This window comes from Lepidochelys olivacea (genome assembly GCF_965140295.1).
Source record: "Lepidochelys olivacea isolate rLepOli2 genome assembly, chromosome: 2".
In the NCBI taxonomy this organism is placed as follows: domain Eukaryota; kingdom Metazoa; phylum Chordata; order Testudines; family Cheloniidae; genus Lepidochelys; species Lepidochelys olivacea.
Window position 1 is genome coordinate 46515768 of NC_140412.1, and position 21351 is coordinate 46537118.

The 21351-nt window shown below is 40.3% G+C and overlaps 1 protein-coding gene across 1 annotated transcript in view; it reads right to left on the reverse strand.

Annotated features, from left to right (window-relative positions):
- NECAB1 (N-terminal EF-hand calcium binding protein 1) overlaps positions 1 to 21351 on the reverse strand; it is a 123354-nt gene that overhangs the window by 54851 nt on the left and 47152 nt on the right. Inside the window, exons 4-5 of the mRNA XM_084620064.1 lie at positions 5690 to 5715; positions 3580 to 3677 (exon numbers count right to left, since the gene is read on the reverse strand). Of these exons, the coding sequence (XP_084476190.1) occupies positions 3580 to 3677; positions 5690 to 5715 (124 nt within the window). The remainder of the gene's footprint in view (positions 1 to 3579; positions 3678 to 5689; positions 5716 to 21351) is intronic.

Here is a 21351-nt window from a genome sequence, read left to right on the forward strand (position 1 = left end):
TTTTTAAGCTTAATGCAACCTAGATTTAGCTAAGTTTATGTTCTGAATATGGAAGGGACTGAAAGCTTGTTCACAATTCGGTTTTTAGAATTTCGGACATGCTGATCCAATGTATTTGTGGTCTCACTGAAGACAGACATTTTTCCCCCTCTACTTGGTTACCCTGGAAACTGAGGATGAACAATTTATCTAGGGGCCTGATCCTGCAGTTGTCATATAAAATACCCAGTGAATAAGGATGCCACACCTTAGAGGGGTGCCTGATTTTTGGCCCAGCATTGGTTGTTTATCTGGCTTTAAGTTGGGTGGATCAAGTGCATGAAGGGACAAATCAATTTTTTTCTCCCCAAAAAAAGCAGAAGTCATGACTGAATAAGTTGCCTATCAGAAAGAGTGCTTGCCTAGTAAACAGACCTGAAGAAGAGCTCTGTGTAGCTTGAAAGCTTCTCTCCTTCACCAACAGAAGTTGGTCCAATAAAAGATATTACCTCACCCACCTTGTCTGTCTAGGAACCAGTCTGTCATTAAAGGGCCTGATTATGAAGTGCTTGAACTTCCTCAACTCAGTGGGAAGTCCAGGGGAGTTAAGGGCACTTGACATCTCTCAGGATCAGGCCCTTAGTCCCCCTCATAATATCTAAGTATTGCAGGGCCCTCCTGTGTGAAAAGATGATCACTATCATAAAAATACATAGAAACTTCAAAGAATTCTCCCTAAAATACTGAATACTCTGGTTCTCTGTCTGCTCAGCTTTTATATTGTCTGACAGCATGAGCACCCTGTTCTGTTTCCACCGTTTTTGATAAAAAATGGCTGACTGAAAGATATGTATACCCCAGGATTATTATCATTATTTAATACTAGTATTAGAAGGTGACCCATTCCTGTTTGGTGGCCCTTCTGTTGGTGGCATCTGACTTGGATGATGAAAATGAACATGCGTTGGTCTGCACTGCTTTGGATCGTTATCGAGCAGAACCTGTGATCAGCATGGACGCATGTCCTCTGGAATGGTGGCCAAAGCATGAAGGGGCATATGAATGTTTAGCATATCTGGCACGTAAATATCTTGCAATGCCGGGAACAACAGTGCCACGTAAATACCTGTTCTCACTTTCAGGTGATGTAAATAAGAAGCGGGCAGCATTATCTCCCATAAATGTAAACAAACTTGTTTGTCTAAGGGTACGTCTTCACTAGCCGCTGGATCAGCAGGTAGTGATCGATCTATCGGGGATCAATTTATTGCGTCTCGTCTAGACGTGAAAAATTGATCTCCGAATCAACGCCTGTACTCCACCTCAGCAGGAGGAGTAAGCGGAGTCGATGGGAGAGCTGCCGCGGTCGACTTGCTGCCGTGAGGACAGCCAGGTAAGTCGAACTAAGATACTTCAACTTCAGCTACACAAATAGCGTAGCTGAAGTTGCGTATCTTATTTTGAAATCCCCCCCCCCAAGTGTAGCCCAGGTCTGAGTGATTGGCTGAACAAGAAGTAGGACTGAGTGGACTTGTAGGCTCTAAAGTTTTACATTGTTTTGTTTTTGAGTGCAATTATGTGTTTAAAAACAAACTACATTTGTAAGCTGCACTTTCACAAAAAAGAGAGCTCTACAGTACTTGTATGAGGTGAACTGAAAAATACTATTTATTTTTTTACAGTGCAAATATTTGTAATAAAAATATAAAGTGATCACTGTACACTTTGTATTCTGTGGTGTAATTGAAATCAATATATTTGAAAATGTAGAAATCATCCAAAATATTTAAATAAATCGTATTCTGTTTAACAGTGTGATTAAAACTGCGATTAATCACAACTATTTTTTTAAGCTTGTGATTAAAAATATTAAATCCCGATTAATCATTTAACAGCCCTACTGTGGATGCATAGTGCTGTGTGTGGAGTGTGCTGTCCAATGTATCTCCTGAGGAAAGCAAAACCACTAAGCATGAATCTGAAGTCAAGATAATGTCTAGGCAAGTTTTAATGTTTTTAATTGAGTTGCTGAGGCAGCTAAATATAACACTTATTAATATCCCAGATTTTCCCATTTGTTTTGTTTCCAGTCAGTAATGCTTTTCTTCACAACACTCTTACTACTCTATTGAAACTCCTCCTATGTAATTAACTTCAAAAGTAATTCTTAAATGCAGCATTCTATTTACATCCAATAATTATTAGATGACATGTTCTGCCATTTTAGCACTATCCTGTACATGTGCCTAATCAAGCAGTTTATATTTAGGCTTATGTCTAGAAAGAATAAATGCAGATATTCCTTATTACTGCCCCTATCTGGAAAGCGGCTGAATACTCCCAATGCCCATTGACGTCACTGGGAATTGGAGGTGCACAGCATCTCCCTAAATCATGCTCTAAATAAGTAAGTGTAATAGGGTATGCAAACACTACTCTGGACAACGAGGGGTTAAAACACTGCTCTGGGCTTAGTCAGCCCAGCCCCACCATATCTACAAGACAGGTACAGGCTGGAGGAAGAGTTAAAAGGGCGCAGACCAGCTCACTTGTTGGTGGACCAGGGAAGAGAACAGACCTTCAACCTCTGAGGAAAGGCGGGAACTTCCCCAACAACCACTGCCTGATAGTCCCTCCCTGAGGTAAGGGAGGGCCAGATCCTAAGACATCCTGAGAGAGAGGTGTTCCTTGCTCTCTTTTACTAACTCAGTTTATTTGTGTTAACTACCCTTGCTTTGTGTTTATGGACTACCTGGCGGGGGAGAGACTTTGAAGTGACCTGGCCAGAGGACCAAGTCACAGGAAGGGGCAAGCCACCGCAGAGAGCAACTAGCAGCAGCAGCAGATCCTAGTGGAGAGATGCCATGCCACGCCAGGAGGTGCTGGCGGTGAGCCAACCCTTGCACAGTAAGATATAAACTTTCTGGCTGTTTGTACATGTCAGTTGCTCAATTAAAATCTGTACATTCTGTACTCTTGGAAAAGTCTTGATGCAAGAGATGGCATCTTCTGTAATTATGGTACTGATGAGAATCCCCATATTTCTCTTGTCTATATGATGCTGTTATGGGCTTGATGCAGGAATTACTGGGAGAGATTCCATGGCCTGTGTTATAAATGATCATGATAGCCTCTTCTGGCTTTAAAAATCTATAAATCTGCAACTGGCCATACTGTAAATAGTGTTCCTGAACACATCCTAAAAACTAACTATTGAAAGCTGCGTTTAGTGCTTCTCTCATTCTATATTCAGGTAATTGGCTTAATACAACGTTACCATTTTTATGATATCCAGGATCTTTTGAATGGAATATGAACACCCTACATTATTAGGAGTTGAAGGACATGTCTGTCATTCAAAAAGGTAATTTTGCATGGATTGAAACTACAAATTCCTTGCACGTGGACTTTAATGCCGTGGTATTTTGACCATTTCAAGAAGGCTGTTTCTCCTCTAATAATAAAACAGAAATGTGGAAATAATTAAACAAGAGTTATCAAATACTTCATGACTAATGAAATTAAAACCCAGTACATCAAATCACAATAGAAAAAAAGACTCAAAATATTGTGTAGAAGATAAATATAACTTCCACTTACTTTCTTTGTTTTGTCCATTGCCTTCAGTATAGAAACATTTAGATCTTCTAAGGCAGACAGCACATTTTCATACTCTCCCAAATGCCGAGAAAAATATTCTGTAAGAATAAATCATGACTCCAACAACCTTTCATCTAGGATTTTAGGTATTAGACCCAGCTAATAAAATAAATGTAACAAACAACTCACCATGTTCTGAGTATAATGGAAATATATACTTCCCTAAATAACTTTCAGTTATGGGATGGGAAGTATATATGGGATGAAACTGAAGAGCTTTTCCATAAAATTCTGTTTTATCAAGGAAAGTAATTAACATAATTATATTTGTTTTTCTTTTAGCAGCACTGTGTGTTCATTTGAGGGAATTTGGATTGTATAGTGAATAGGGCATAGGATTATGAATTGAGAGACCCTGAGGTCAATTGCTGCTTGACAGGTCAATTAATATTTCTGCACCATAGTGTTTGATGAAATATAGATCTGGTATGTCTATGCATGCTGCAATCACATCTCCAACTGCAGCGTAGACATACCCTGTGAAGTTTTTAGTTAGATGAGAAGGAAACAAAAAGTCAGTGGAGTCACTAACGCATAAGATTGAGGAGAATTTAGAGACAGAAGCTGATATTGCTTAGAGCCTGAATTCACTTATTTGCCTCATTAGTCACAAAAATAAGTGGCAGGTAGTGTGACTTAATATCCTGGAGATCCATTTTATTTGGAGGAAAGGGAAATACAATGTGGAAAAACTGTAAAAAAAATCACTGAAGTGAGCATGTGGCTATTTCAGATTTTCAGGCAAAGGGCTCAGATTAATTCAGTTCCAGAATTATGAAGACCAAAGCAGGGAAGATGAGAAACAAACTGGTGGGAATTTATAAGAGATTTCTGAGGATATTGGAAAGATCAGCTGTCATGAGAGTAGCTAATGTAACCCATATTTAATCAAAGTTGATAGGAAGAACAGGATACCTTTAAACCTTATGTGCCAAATTCTGCATATAGCATTTAGCACTTAATCAGACAATGGAACAGGAGTCTGTTTGCATGGGCCTGACTGCAGAATTGGGGCCTAAGTGAGTGCACAATTTGCAGATGTAATAAGCTGATCACTAGCAGTAAACTATAAATCAAAGCAGTAGAGAAAGGGCACAAAACCATTATCCTCCCTTTTGAGGTCAGCTGTAGATAATTTTGGCCAGATCCCAGGCTGTTGTAAATCACCATAGCTTCTTTGACTTGAGCTGAGGATCTGGCCTTGTATTATTTCAGCCACGCACTCATTGCATTTCATCTTAAAGAGATCACTCATTCTCCTCTCATTTGGTCAGTGTCGCATTAGACCTACATGCAAACATGCTGGCATTCAAATTATTGTGGGTATTTCACAGTGACCTCCTAAAAGGCTTCCATGCTATCAGCTCTGGAAAAATATAAATGCACATATACCACTCTGCTCATTATTCTCTGACTTTCCTCCCAGAACTATGCATTTTTTTTACAAGAATAACTGATTTTTGACATTTTTTGGGTGGATTTGAAGAACTTCTCTGAACTGTGTACTACTTGCACTGCAAGCTGCATTATTAACTCAGATGCTGTTAAACTAGCTCAGGAACAAAAATAAGTGGTTTTCAGGAAAGTACGTGTTGTGGACAGCTTTTGTGGGGCAAATTCTGCAGCTAATGGGAGTTTGACTTGATAAATTCTGCCAAATCTTAATCAAGTTGGAGGAGAGTAACAAAGCCATTGGAAATGGTAAGGTTGCCTAAGTATTTATACTTGAGGAAGCAATGGAATAATTGGAATAAAAGTTGTCCAGTTATAAGCAAATAAAGTAGAGCAGAGAAAAGCACTTTTGAATGATAAAATAATGAGACTGAAATATTCATGAAGTATTTTTGCAAAATTCTCTAGCAGATTCCAGTTTAGTCTTAAAGGTTCATTGAGCCATCTCCATTTTTCCCAGGAGTTCAGACCATATAGTTTTATATACTTGTTCCATATTATCAAAGAGAAAAACGAGCTCAGTCCACATGATGTGTTCACATGCAATACAGGCTTGTTGTAGTTTTGTTCTATGGCTGTCTTTGAAAAGGAAACTTACCACAGAGTTCTTCTGTGTCAAGGTTGCTGAAAAGATAAGAATATATAAATTTAATTTAATTGCTGTTTTTTCGCTTTATTAGTAAGGAGTAAGATTCAAAGAGAGTGACTGGACACATGGATAATATGAATATACAGAGTTACAACAATTAATTTATATGTAAAGTAGTTATAAAAACCTCATGTTTCAGAAGTTATGCCAATCTCTAATTATTAGGGACTAGAATGAGACCTTTGAGGGCCAGCTCAATCCACATGTGTCTACCGCTAAGTGCCTACATCTTCCTCTGAGCAGGGGCAGCTCTAGCAATTTTGCCACCCCAAGCAGTCGCCGCCAAATTGCCACTGCGCCAAAAGTGGTGGAGCTGCCGCCAAATTCCCGCCACGGGACACGGACTGCCACCCCATTCTAATTGCCGCCTCAAGCACCTGCTTGGAAAGCTGGTGCCTGGAGCCGACCCTGCCTCTGAGATGTCTGGTATTGGCTGCTGTTGGAGACAGAATACTGGACTAGATGGACCACATGTCTGACCCAATAAGACAATTCCTATGTTCCTTGTTAGTACACTTCGTAGTACCTACACCTCAATATAATTGTGACTGGTACTTTAATATCTAAAATACATTGTGGTGTTTACAGTAGTATTTGAAGTCATGGATTTTCCATGGACCACAAAACTCTTTACAAAAAAGTAAGCCACATCACATTTTTGTGAAGTAGGTAAGTATTATGCCCTATGAAAGTGTATAGGGAAAAGTGTAGTATCCCTTTCAGGGACAGGCTGATGCTGATAATCAAGGAGGCCCTGCCACACCCTGAGGGCTGAGCCATATAAATGGCCAGGATGCAGAGTTAACTCATTCAAGCAAAGTAGAGTGAGGAATAGAAGCCAAGTAGGCTGCAGTGGGTGCAGGTTGCTTTCTAAGTACATCTATGCAACAACAACAAAAAAAGACTCATGGCAGGGATTCTCAGAACCCAGGTCAACTGACTCATACTCATGCTGTGGGGAAAAAATAGCAGTGTAGGCGAGGCTTGGGCTCTGTTTTTTTGCTGGGTTTCAGAGCCTGGGCTCCAGCCTGAGCCCAAATGTCTACTCTGATATATTTAGCTCCACTGTGCAAGCCCAAGTCAGTTGACCCAGCTCTGAGACTTGCCACTGTGGGTTGTGGTTTTTGGTGTGTAGACATACCCTCAAGCACCAGGAGACAAGCCTAACCTGACTTGGAGACTGGTGCGTGGACTGTAAGTTTAGGAGCCTTGAACCACGGTCCTGATGAACAGTTTGTTACAATGGTTCCTGTCCTGAAACCTGATGAAAAAGGGGACATGGTATTTTTGTGAATATGGCTTCTTGCCTCAGGTGGCTAAAGAGAATCTTTTGCTGCTGCACTGGGTGAAATTAAAGTGGGGCACACCAGTAGTACCATACCGGGCTGTAAGAGGATGTGTAGGGACTGCCCACACCTTTACACACCCATTTCACAGACTAGTAAACTAAGGCACTTGGAGATCACACAGTGGTCAAGGCTGAGCTGCCAACTGAACCCAGGAGTCCTAACACAGTCCCTAGCTCTGTTCATGATAGAACTTCCTTCCATTCATTTCAAGGACTGAGATTGTTTCCTATATGGGAAAAAAAATCAACAGTGGCTCAGGAAGTTCACTCTTTGTATTGTTTCATCGGGGGTGGGGTTTTGCTTCACAGGAGAAGCAGGGGTTCAGCCCCCAAGATTCCTCTGTGTCCTTGCACCAGCTTTGACCCCTAGCTGCACTGCCTGGCCATTCCCCGCTGCTCCTTGAGGAAGGAGATATTCCACATCAGGGATTCAGTCAGCATTCGCTTCTATAAAGAATCCCACCCTGGAGCAGTGGGTAGTGATGATGAGGGAAGGATGTATGTTCCTCCATGGTGCCGGTCCTTCCCTTTCTGTCTCCAACCCCCAGCATTCCCTCTCCTTCTCCAAGGAGGGGCTATCACAGGGATTGGGGGAAGAGCAGGGATGATACTATGAAGGTTGCCCTCTTTCTTCATTGGTCCCCTGGTCAGGGATCTGCACAATATTCAGACACTCTAGCTAGCTCTTAAAGTGTAACTAATACACAGCACTTTGTTTAGATTTGGCTTTAAAGTTAGGTGCTTTACAAGAGGAAGTGAAGAATTAATCTCTCATCTGCTACTAGCTGCTCAGATACTGGTAACTTCAGTGGAAAAAGGAAAATGCCAAACTGTAAAGAAACGGTTCAAACACATGGGAGTTTGTGGTTATGGAAAATTAACACATCAGTTCCATACCTAACCAAAAAGATATTTGGTTACTTTTTATTCCATACTCAAAGTACATCCATCTGCAATTTTTTTTTGAATATCAACATTTGATAGACAAGTCTGGTCTGTTAAATGTGCATATAAACACTTTGCTCAGTTTAATAAAATCGCTAGAAATGATATATTATAGTTGTAATGATGCTCACTCTGTAAGGTAACACCCTGTTAAACAGAAATCTCACCCCTTTTTTGTATAATGTTTCTGTAAACAAAAACTAACTGGTACATGTATGGGGTTTTTTTTTTTATATTTACGTGGTAAGGATTTATAACCATGTTAAAATTTCCTAAATAAATAGTTTAAAAATTAGTTGATTTAAGAAAACTTCCATCTGAAGGCCTTTCTTTCCATTTTGGGATTAGAAATTGGTTTGAGTTACTCTACTGAGCCATTTGATATATGTATTGTCATCTAACAGTGTTTTTCCTGTCCCTGAAATCTTTTTTTCTCTCTCTCTGCCTGGAAGCAACAGACTGTCTAGTTTGGACTATCTCCCCTTTTCATTTGCTTCCGATATATTAGCATTTTTGCTCCATTGAAGAATTTTTACACTGAGTTAAATGGAGCTTTCACAGGACCATGTTTTTGCTATGTATTTCTGCTGTAATGTAATAGAGACTATGACGTGCAGTGTTGTTTTAACAGTCAGTGGAGGTTATCATGAAAACATAGTTCTCCACATTACACACATCATGCAGGATTGCTGACCTTAACTGACACTTGTTCACAGTTTGTAGTTTTTTCCCTAAATTAGTATATTTTTCAATGTTTTTTCATCAAAGGAAGCTTGTGTCATTGCCACAATTACAAGCTGTTGGGTACGCAACTGAAACCTTTACAAAATGAATGAAAATTACAGAGAGGGATAAAGCTATTAGAAGTGATTTTCTAGGTCTTGGGGGTGTCAATCCAGTGAAATACCAGGAATTAAATTAGCTTGCAAAAACTAACAAATCCAAAGTAATTTAAGATCTCGCAGTTCAGCATCCAGGTACTCCTATCTCATGGCAAAAAATAAAACCTGAAGCATACTGTACTGTAGAGCAGAAGGAACATTTTCCTTTTTTGATACCTTCTATATTTGTCATTCTTTCTTCCTTCTCTCTCTCTCTCTCTGCAGCCTAGTACCACTGTCAGCCTACTACCTTTACTAACACACCAAATAGAAATAATAAATATTAGAACATTATTGAATCAACTTAGTGGTACACAATCTTCTTATCTATCGTATTAATGTCTCTCTTTTTTTTTCTTAGGTTGGTTACTCTTCCAGTACATTGAATGAAATTTAATTGGTCTACAGTCCTCTGTTGTTACTGCACCAAATGGAGGGATTCTTTTAAGTAGGGCTGAAATGCTACATTATTTTTAATACCTGAAAGTCCAGATTTTCTGCCCTGCAGGCATTTTAATAATTGAAAAGAACATTATTTTAAAAACTTAAAATTCCCTTATTTACATGTATCCTTGCTTTGCACTTCACAGGTTTTTCTGTGCTTAGGTGACACTCTTGGTTGTGATATTGAATATATTAGATTTTAAGGCCAGAAGGGACAGGATGATGATCTGTTCTGACCTCAAACAGCATTGCCACCTTTTCAGGTTTTCCCAGAATCACCCTTTTTGTGGTAGTTGTTCTGTAAGGGTGCTCAGTACATGCTAACAGCTGTCTAGTTTTATGGGCTCTAGATCATCCCAAATATCCTGTGTTTTTGTACATCAGAAGTGGCAACCCTACTCCTACATATCACAGGGCAAAGAACCTCATGGAGTTATTTCTGCATCAAGCCCATAACTTCTGATTGAGCCACACTATAAGTTATGGGAGGAGATGTACCAGTTCCAGAAACCCACCTTTCATGCTGATTGCCTGGTTCTTGCTGACTTTCTTCAGCAGAGGCCTGCTCTCTAGCAGGAACTTTCTCTGGGCCTGCCGTTTGAATGTGGCAGAGGTGTCTCATTTGTTAAAGCAGCCATTTTGTAACTGGGTGCAGCAGCACCCTCTCTTCCATGTGGTAAGTTCTTAACTCCCATTCTGATTCCCTTTTCCTACTCTTGAGGAGATGGTACATTCTTCTCACTCCCACACTACAGCCAGAAAAGTCCCTTATCTCGTCATCAGTGTGGTCCTTTCAGGTTACCCTGCAAAATCACCCTTCCCCAGCCCTGATGAGCACTGTCTGTATTCTGAGTGGATCCAACTTTAGTTAGCAGATGGTTAGCTGCTTTTCCTCACTCCCACACCTTCTGCCCATGCCAGTCATCAGTGGCTTTCACATACTAGCTCCATGTTGTATGAGGGCAATCCTCCGGTCAAGGTTCCTTCCCCACTTTGAACTCTAGGGTACAGATGTGGGGACCTGAATGAAAACCTCCCTAAACTTATTTTTACCAGCTTAGGTTAAAGCTTCCCCAAGGCACAAACTATTTTACCTTTTGTCCCTGGACCTTATTGCTGCCACCACCAAGCGTCTAACAAAAATAACAGGGAAAGAGCCCACTTGGAAACATCTTTCCTCCCCCAAATTCCCCCAAGCCTTACACCCCCTTTCCTGGGGAAGGCTTGATAAAAATCCTCACCAATTTGCATTGGTGAACACAGACCCAAACCCTGTGTTAGAATATCTGTGTTGGGGAGGAGAGGTTAGCCACCACAGAGGAACTGAAATCTAAGAAGGAAACTTTATAAAGGGCTCTGAGGTTGAGACATTAGATAATAATTTGTTTTCAGTGTTAAGCTACTTAACCATTCAAATTATATTTATATTTAAATATAATATATATTTTTACTGACTGTGGTGAAATCTTTTTAGGGACTTGTAACCATTTGACAGCTACCTTCTTAGACTCCTTGGAATGTATAAGGATTGATCATTTTCAGCACTAATTTGATGACTTAACTCTATTCCAATACTGAGACTGATCTGATGTTGATTTGATGTACTTTATTCTTACTGTAGTTAGTTAATACAATGAATAGTAGTTTAGCTTTGGTGATATGTGTTCTTGCTTTGGTTTTAGTGTAAAGGTTTTATACATTTTATAAAACTGATACTGAGTCACATTTTCTTTCAAAAAGCAAGAGGGGTCCAGTACCTTTGAGGGCCGGGCAGAGATATCGGCTGATCAACCTAGAAGCCTGACCAGCTCTATTAGGAAGCTGGCTCAGTCTTTGGTTCTCACAATGGCCACTTTACCCCATCGTTAGGCAGGCCCAGGTACTTCCATATGGTACAGCATGTTGAAGTCATTGCTCTCTTGGTGTTACTCATGCCACTTTCTGGAGAGAATTTTGGAAGGATACTTATCAGAAAAGAGCCACCCCTAATCTTTAAACTAAGTGCCAATAGACAGAAAGATATAAACTAAGCCATAGCTGAAACCATACAGAACACACTATGGAGAATGTTGTGGTGGTACAATGACAGAGCTTGTGTATGATCCCTATCTTTTCTTTCACTGCAACCTGTGCTGCTTCACATCCTCTCTCCTAATTTCTTCCTGTGGAGAAGAAAGTAAATCAAGACTTGCTTCTTGACACTTATGTTTAAAACCTCTCACATCTTGTCTGCCAGCCAGGCTTCCTCTCCTCTTTCAAGTTCCTCCTTAAAATTCACTTATTTCATACTGATTGATGTTTCCTTCTATCTAAGATACTTATAGGCTGCCCATCACCATAGTATCTGAGTACCTCACAGTCGTTGAGTATGTTTATCCTCACAAAAACCCTGTGAGTTTGGGAAGTACTATGATTCCCATTTTACAGATGTGGAACTGAGACAGAACCAGGCTAAGTGATTTGCCCAAGGTCATGCAGGAAGTCTCTAGCAGACAGGGAATCAAACCTAGGGATCATACTAGTGCCCAAATCACTGTACCATCCTTCCTTATCTATTGTACCTACTACCCATTGAGGTCCCATTGTCCTTTGTGTCCAGATTGAGTTAAATAGTAGGCTTTCCAGGGCAGAGACCCTGTAATTTTGTATGTCTGTGATCGTTCGATACTGTCAACATTAATAATATGTGTCTTCAATCAGCATAGGCACGAGTAAACCTAGCAAATTTCGTTCTTCACAGAAAGGCCTGGCTAGCTGCAGAATCCGATGTAAGTAATTGGGGACTTAGAGGAGATTGGGGGGTAGAGGTGGAAAATGCTTAGCACAGGGTTGTGTCTGCAACATAACTCAGATTTGCAGTGCACAACTTTACAATGTTCCCATTGGTATACATGCCAAGGAATGCCATAGTATAGACCAATGGTTCTCAAACTAGGGCTGCCGCTTATTCAGGGAAAGCCCCTGGCGGGCGGGGCCGGTTTGTTTACCTGCCATGTCCGCAGGTTCGGCTGATCACAGCTCCTACTGGCCGCAGTTCACAGCTCAGGCCAATGGGGGCTGCAGGAAGGGCATCCAGCCCATCCCTTGGCCCGCGCCGCTTCCCGCAGCCCCCATTGGCCTGGAGCGGCGAACTGCAGCCAGTGGGAGCCGCAATCGGCCGAACCTGCAGACACGGCAGGTACACAAACTGGCCCGGCCCGCCAGGGGCTTTCCGTGAAGAAGCAGCGACCCTAGTTTGAGAACCAGTGGTATAGACTACAGTCTGGTAATGCTGAACATATGTTATTTACAATATTTTCCAGATAACCGGCATTCTGATTCGTGGTGAGCATACTAGGCACAGTGTATAATGAAGAGCATACATGTCACATCAGCACAATTATTTTCAGAATCTCTGCCACCTATTAAACACAGTATTTTTTCATCTACCTGACTTTCTCTGTTAAAACCCTCTGTGCCTAATATCATGAAGTTATTTTTAAGGACTATTTTAGGTATTCTTTTTAATATTCTTCCCCACCTACACCACATAGTTGAACATACCTAATATCCAAAAAAAGGCCATTCTACATTTGAGCCAGATTCAGTGACGATAAGTGCTAGCAGACATCCCTGATGGTAGAATCTCCAGGAATCCAAGATGTGGCAGTGCAAAGTAACTGCAACCTGTTCTTGGCTCCCCCTTTATAAGGGATCATTGCAACATCAACCATGGATAAGGGCTTCCCACAAAGAGGGCCTGGCTAATGCCCTGATTCAGTGCTACTCTAGAATATCCACCACCTAAGCTCATACAGAGCCTTGTTGGGATGAAAGCTACCTCCACCCCAGCAGATAACCAGCACAGGGCCGTTGCATTCAGGATCTCCGTGGGGTGCAGTGAGTTCTGCTGGCACAAGGAAATGTAATTTACATTTGCTCATTATAGGAAGCAGTTATGCACAAGGTAGACATAATGATGTAAAGAAGGTTACATAAACAGACTTTATTGAACGCTCTGAATAGCATTTCAAAGTTTTTCATGAGTCAGCGTCATTTAGACATTTCGCTACCAATGACAGTGGTCTCATAATAAGGATTTAGAATTTTATTGCTTAGTTATTAAAATCTCTTTTGTGTTCTGTAGTCATTCTGCTGTAGGGGATTATTGTTTAATTCTGGTAGTTGGAGTCATCTGTTTCTGCCTAACATTCATGGTTCTATGCTCATTGTGGTGGTGGCAGGAACTCTGGGGCTGGTATCCCTTATTTTTATGCAGAGGTATCCTTAAAATAATTAGTTATCACTTTGTGTGATGTGGTTACAACAGAGAATGAAATTGTTCTGAATAATGAATTGAGACAATATAATGTACAATGCTCAGACAACCGAACAAACCTATAAATATACACTATAAACTGCTCCCTTGCATCAGGGTGATTCACAAGAATGCAATGACTATGCAGCTGACTATACTAAATCAGTACTTCATCAGTGTGATATGTGCCAGCAATGCCCCTTTGCCATGTACATTGGCCAAACTGGACAGTCTCTACACAAAAGAATAAATGGACACAAATCAGACATCAAGAATTATAACATTCAAAAACCAGTCAAAGAACACTTCAACCTCCCTGGACACTCAATTACAGACCTAAAAGTGGCAATTCTTCAACAGAAAACTTCAAAAACAGACTCCAATGAGAAACTGCAGAACTGGAATTAATTTGCAAACTGGACACCATCAAATTAGGCTTGAATAAAGATTGGGAGTGGATGGGTCATTACACAAACTAAAAACAATTTCCCCATGCTAATTTTCCCCCCTTCTGTTACTCACACCTTCTTGTCAGCTGTTTGAAATGGGCCATCCTGATTATCACTACAAAAGCTTTTTTTCTCCTGCTGATAATAGCCCACCTTAATTGATTTGTCTCGTTAGAGTTGGTATGGCAACCCTCATCTTTTCATGGTGTGTGTGTCTGTGTGTGTGTGTGTGTATAGATAGATATCTATCTTCCTACTGTATTTTGCACTCCATGGATCTGATGAAGTGGGTTTTAGCCCACAAAAGCTTATGCCCAAATAAATTTGTCACTAAGGTGCCACAAGTACTCCTTGTTCTTTTTGCTGATACAGACTAACACGGCTGCCACTCTGAAACCTGTCATCAGTCTAGTCATCAAAGCTCCAAATATATCTATGCTGCTAATAAGAGCCTTAAGAGACCTATAAAAAGTTGCTGCACATATGAAATAAAGTAAAGTCCTCAACAATGACCACAGAGCCAACACAAAGAGGGAAACAAGGAGCTGAGCAGCATTTGGAATTTTTGTCCCAGGGGAAATTCCAGTAGTTGTCCCCGAAATGGGGGAAAAAATTCAAATCTCACAATTTGTGCAGTACAGAAATTCCAGACATTCTTTATCTGGAAGTGTCAAAATGTTTTTTTTCAACATTTTTGATCGAAATAAAACATTTCAGTGTTCCTGAACTTGAAATGTTTTGTTTTGGTTTATTGAGCTGACCTGAAATGCTTCAGTTTGAGTCAGTTTAATATTAAACTGCACTGTCCCATAGTGGCACAGAGCCTCATGGGAGTTGTAGGCTGGGAGCCTGATTTCCATTCTCCTCTCTGGGCCGTGCTCCCTGGTAGGACTACATCTTCACTGATGTTCCTAGAGTCACGTAAAAAGAGAAGGAGTACTTGTGGCACCTTAGAGACTAACTAACAAATTTATTTGAGCATAAGCTTTGAAGTGAGCTGTAGCTCACAAAAGCTTATGCTCAAATAAATTTCTTAGTCTCTAAGGTGCCACAAGTACTCCTTCTCTTTTTGCGGATACAGACTAACACGGCTGCTACTCGGAAACCTAGAGTTATGTGACTCTCATGATGCATGCAGCTTGGTTGGAGGGAAAGCCATGTTATATTAAGAAAAGGAGTACTTGTGGCACCTTAGAGACTAACCAATTTATTTGAGCATAAGCTTTCGTGAGCTATAGCTCACTTCATCGGATGCACACTGTGAAAAGTGTAGAAGATCTTTTATACATACAAAGCATGAAAAAATACCTCCGCCCACCCCACTCTCCTGCTGGCAATAGCTTATCTAAAGTGATCACTCTCCTTACAGTGTGAATGATAATCAAGTTGGGCTGGAAATGGCCCAACTTATTATCATTCACATTGTAAGGAGAGTGATCACTTTAGATAAGCTATTGCAAGCAGGAGAGTGGGGTGGAGGGAGGTATTTTTTCATGCTTTGTGTGTATAAAAGATCTTCTACACTTTCCACAGTGTGCATCCGATGAAGTGAGCTACCTCACGAAAGCTTATGCTCAAATAAATTGGTTAGTCTCTAAGGTGCCACAAGTACTCCTTTTCTTTTTGCAAATACAGACTAACACGGCTGTTATTCTGAAACCCATGTTGTATTATGGGAGATACAGTCTTCCTGGGAGTATGGCTCAGTGAAAAGAATGGGACCCAGAACTACAACTCCCACAATGCAATGTGCTGATAGAAAAATGTAGTTTAATGTTTTGTTGAACTGATTCAAAACATTTGGGTTAGGACAACAAAATGAAATATTCCAATTTGGATAAAACTGCCTCAAAGCAAAATACTTTTGTTTAGATTTTTCTCAGAGGAAAATTGAAAATTTTCTTCAAAATTGAAATTTCTCTTAAAATTTCAGTTTTGCAGAAATTGAGTTTTCCTTTGGAAAATCATTCTAACAGAAAATTCCCAACCAGTTTTATTTGAACCCTGTTCAGAGAAGCTGTATCAGCATCAGAGCTGCGCAAAACATTGAGATTTGAAATCTTGTATGTCCACATTATTGTGTATAGCAGATTTTTAGTAGCCTTGGTGGTTCATGAAATATTGGACCTTAAAATCAGATCATTCTGATTACCATCTTGCCTTTTCCTCCACACTTAGTTTTAGAGCTAAAATCAATGCTGTATATAATCTGAATGCTTATAATCCCTATTGGCAAACAATATAAAATACAAATCTCTGGTTCTGGGAAGTTGATGAGAATATTGCTGCAAAATTCATGCTTGAACTGAAGTTTAAGCAAAATGACCCGATTTAAAAAGGTGGCATCACCTCTTTTATGATACTTTTTTCCAGTCTATTTGTTGTTGAATGTTAAATATGTGCATACAACTTTTCAACAGTTCCATCACATTTTAAAGAAAAGTTAGTATTTGTCCATAAACTGCAATTCAACAAATTGGAGAGACTGTTTGTGTTCCATGTTGCTGCTTTCATAAAGCCTGTCTTATTTCCATATTGTATTTGGGAAGAAAAAAGACGATGGAGTTCAATATTTTCTCCCTTTAACTTTATTGGACAGTTGTAAATCCTCTTGCATATAGAATCAGAATGTCAGCAGCAGCATCGGACTCAGATGGTCTCTCTGATTTTGATGGAAAACCAAGTAAGGGATAAATATTGACCATTCTTAAAGTTTTGCTGACCTAATGAAGTTTTATAGTTTACATTCAGTAACCCTCACAACTGCCACAAACTTGCACATTTTTTGTGGTCTTGGCAGAATCACTATTGCCTTGTGTTATTTGTATGCCATTGTATTGAATAAGTGTAGTACACTAACTCCAGGGTAATGCAGATTGATTGGACCACAGGAGCAGAGGGCTAGAGCATGACATATTGCTACCTGCCCAGTTTTAGAGGCCTGAAGTATCCTCTCAGTCCTAGTATGGAGGAAGTTTGGGGCACATTAGAAAGACAGTGAGGAGAAGTTTGCCAAGTCTCTCTTGTGATCACACAGAGGAATTGGATCATCAGGAATGTTAATCCGGTACCTTTCATGAGAATTAAAAGGGGGACAGATTCTCTGCTGTGTCCAAGATCCGCTCAGTGCAACAGAGTAGAAGTGGCAGGAAGCTGGTTACGGCTCCTTGATTCTCTGCCCAACTCTGCTCTATCCCTCACATAGTTTAGAGTAGCCGAGGCATAAGTTACAATAACTCCAAATGGCAAGGTCCCCAAGTGCCTCTCCATTATGTGGGGGTAGCTGGGCAGCAGTGTACTTTGTCCATGTGCCTGCCATCACCTATCCCCAGCACTACTTCTAGGCCATGTCTGCAGGAACTAGGGGAGTAGCTCAGACGCTGGCTATGCCAGTTCGGCACGCCCTGGGGATTTGCGTGCAATTTCTGTTCCTTTTGCACAGCAGAGTGGAGCTGAAAATGTGGCCCAGTATCTTTAAAATAAATCTTCAAGAATTATTACCCACTGGCCCATTTCAGTCAGCTGTGAGTGATGCAGTTATCACACTGTGTCCTCTTGTCAATCATGAACGTAGAATCCCGGTTACAGTCTGATGGCAGTTCTTATTTTGTAATCCTGACAGATATTCTTGTCATCTTCTGACAACTTTTCCCAAGGATGCCATTATTAGAACAATTACTGGGCAAGTGTAGAAGGCACTAGTGGGCGTATTTGCATTTGTAATGAGCGCCAGAAGTTATTCACTGTAACCAAGAACTATTTCAGAGACTCCCACTGGATGGAAGCATGGGATCCTTGTCATTTACAATAAAATTTGAGGGCTCAGAATTAGTGACAGCCTGAAAATATGTACATAGAGTTTGTCCAAGAAAATGTATCACAACCTGGCCTAATGAATCAGTAGTGCATAGGGCTACTATTATGGCAAAAAGGCATGCTTTCAGAACGGTGTATTTTGGAACTTTGAAGACTGGGGACAAGGAAGGGCTTGGATGTCCCCGGGTAAATGGGTTAACTTTTAAAATTCCAACAAACTGAAATTAATATCTGAGAAACTGGTGAAGCCATGATTCTAATGAGGGGCCATGAAAGAGGCCTTCCATCTTGGTTTAATGCAGGCAAAGGTGCCCATGAGGGGATCTGAAAGGCTGATCTGTATGCCACTGTAGTGAAAAAATGCAGCACACTCAACTTCAGGATAACGTCATTGATTGGCCCACCAAATCTTAGGGCTAGATCGTGACACATTGCTTCCTGCCCCATGTTGGGGGCAGTGGCTATTGTGCTGCTCATAGATCCGGCAGTTTTGCTGGACCTGGTGTCCCCATTGCTACAGGGAGCAGTAACCTGCACTAGGTCTATTTCTGTGGCAGTATACATTCTGTGAGATACTAGAACAAAGATGTTACCAGGTGCATTGTGGAGACAGAGCTGAATTATTTGTCTGTTCTCTTTTTCACACACCCCATTATCTCCTCCTGCTCCCTGCATGGGGAGGGGACATAGCCACTCTGAAGAGCCTTCTGTCCCTCCTCCTGTGCTCTTTTATGGGTCACCTTGCACCCCCATACTCTCAAGTGCTGTTGCACTCACTGGACCAAGATTTGGCCCATGATATATCCCAGATATTTAAATTCTTCCCACACATTCAATGTTATGTTTATAAATGGATCCCAACGTATTGATGTTTGTGCAGTGTATTCTCTCCTCTCCTCTGGCTACAGCTATTCAGGCAGTAGCACAGATAATAAGCAAAGCATTTTTGAGTCATACCTCATAATCTACTGTGAAGTTATGATAGGATGTAAAATAATTTTACTTTAATATTATCTTGAATTAAGTTAGTGAAGAGAGACACAAGAAACACAATACAATATGTTTGGCATCAGTGCCACCAAATGCTTAAGCCCATGCTGAAAGTGCTTTCCTGAGTAGGGATATTTTAAGCATGTGCATAAAGTTAAGTACATACTGGCATGTTTAGGGGAATTGGGGCTTCAGTGACATTTTCTAAAAGTATTACAACCCAATGTACTGAGGAAGGAAAGGGCAACACTGAAACAAAAATGGGTTTACAAAGCACGTGAGAGCTTATTAAAATACTAAGATATAAAGATTCTAATGGGGATAATGAACTCATTGTTCTAGTGCTTAGGTTCACACAATTACAATAAAAAAAGTTGCCTTTCTTCCTTATCAAATGTAAATTTAGCAATGGTGGGAGAAAGGGTTTGATTTAGTGAGTCATAATTCAAAGGCCAAGAAGCAATTGAATTAAAAAAACCCCCAATTTAAATATTGTTAAGGTTGAAATTTGAAGTCAGAAAGCCAGAAAAAGCAAGTCATGTATGATTACTCTTTTTTTCTTAATCTTTACAATACTGGCACGTTCCAGGCTGCCATCCAAATGGGTGCATAGGAAAATGTACTAGGATTGCAATCGTTAAGTCTGCGAGATGATTATAATTTTCTGTTTTCCCTCCTCTGTAACTTTCTTCCTTTGGTCTAAACTTCCTGTGTTTTGCAAAAATTGGATTTTTGAAAACTGAAAATCCTTTAGCCGTTTTTGAGTTATCAGAGTAGGGAAAAGTAAGTACACTATTTTCACCTTAAGAAGCAATCTGAGATCTTCTTTGTGCAGTGATAACTCAAAGACAGTGGAGCTTTTGGGCCTTGTTCTCTATTGTCCTGAACCTTGTGTGGGCATTTACACCTGTGCCAAGTGAATACAAAACGCTACCCAGTCAGAATAATGGTGTTTTACATTCACTTGGCACAGGTATGAATGTCCACTTAAGGGATAAAACCATGGAGAATTAGGTCCTTGAACTTGAACTTTCAAAGTACTACTTTAAGTAGCCCTTGATGAAGAAGAGCCAACAGAGTCTGGCTCAATTCCTGTGGAGAGAGGAAACCATATTATTAGAATGGAAGACCAATAAATTCTGAAGTGTGTGTACCAAGGAATGCTGTTACACAGCCATTGATCATGTGAGCATGACAAAAGCAACAGTGGCATGATAAAATTGCCAGTTGTGGACATAAACTGAATATACAGCCAAATCACCTAGCCAGAAATTGATCTGGGTGGCACTTGATCTGCAAGGAGCCCATGTCCCTTTGTGATTTGCCATGGTAAAGACTGATGATGAAATGCATACCTTATTATATACAGTGGCCCTAATCCTCAGGTTTGGCTGAATTGTGCTTTTGTGTGTGGCAGGAATAGACTGTTGCCCATTTTGGGGCCATCCTGGATTGGAACACAGAGTTAATTAGAGTTGACGAATCTTAATCTTTTTCTTAAAATAGTAAAAGGAAAGCTCTTTGTCGCTGAGACTTTGTATCTCACCTTTTAGCCTTCCATGAATTTCTACAGAGACTTGTATATCCTTGACTATTGAGGTACAATGTGGGAGTGCCTAAAAGTTAAGGAGATTATAAAAGGCACAAATAGAAATGACTTTCAATGGGAGTTGAGTCCTTTATGCCTTTGAAAATCTCCCCCTTATGATTTACCATTAATGATGGAAACAAAGCCAACAATATCACACCGAAAATTTAATGCAGATGAATAGCTAATTTGGTGCCTACAAAAGCAATTGTTTTGTGTAAATTACATGTTAGGCAGAATGTCTTGGTGTCTTAATAAAAGCAGTCTGCTAGCTTTTTATCTGTAAGACTGGTTTTTAATCCACTTTAAAGCACAGAGGCTCTGAATAATCAGAAAGTTGTTTGTTGAAGGTCATTCAGATTTCATCTGCCACAAAACTTCATCCTCTGTATTGTCCCTCCCCGTCCTTTCTGGCAAATAGGAAATCAGGAGTTGCTGGGTCAAGACAAAGATCCAGTTAGTCCACTATCCCTGTGTCTTTACGTAGCCAGTACCAGATGGCTTCGGGAAAAGCTGTAAAACTCTCACAGACAATTATGAAATAATCTGCCTGTGCGGGGTATTTCTGCCTAAATCCAAGAAGTTAAATGGTTGGTTTATGGACCACTAGACTGAAGACATTCAAAAATATTTCTGTGCTAGGAGTCGTTTATAATTTTATAGCCCAGTGATCCTCAGCACTGACAAATTTAATCTTTGCAGTAAAATGATCACTAGGAAACAAAATATTTTTAATGGTGACAATATATGGAAATACACTCAGTTTGGTGTCACATGAGGAACTAATTCAAGTGACATGGCTCATATATGATGTCATTATTAAAACCCAACATTTTTAGATTATATTTGTAAT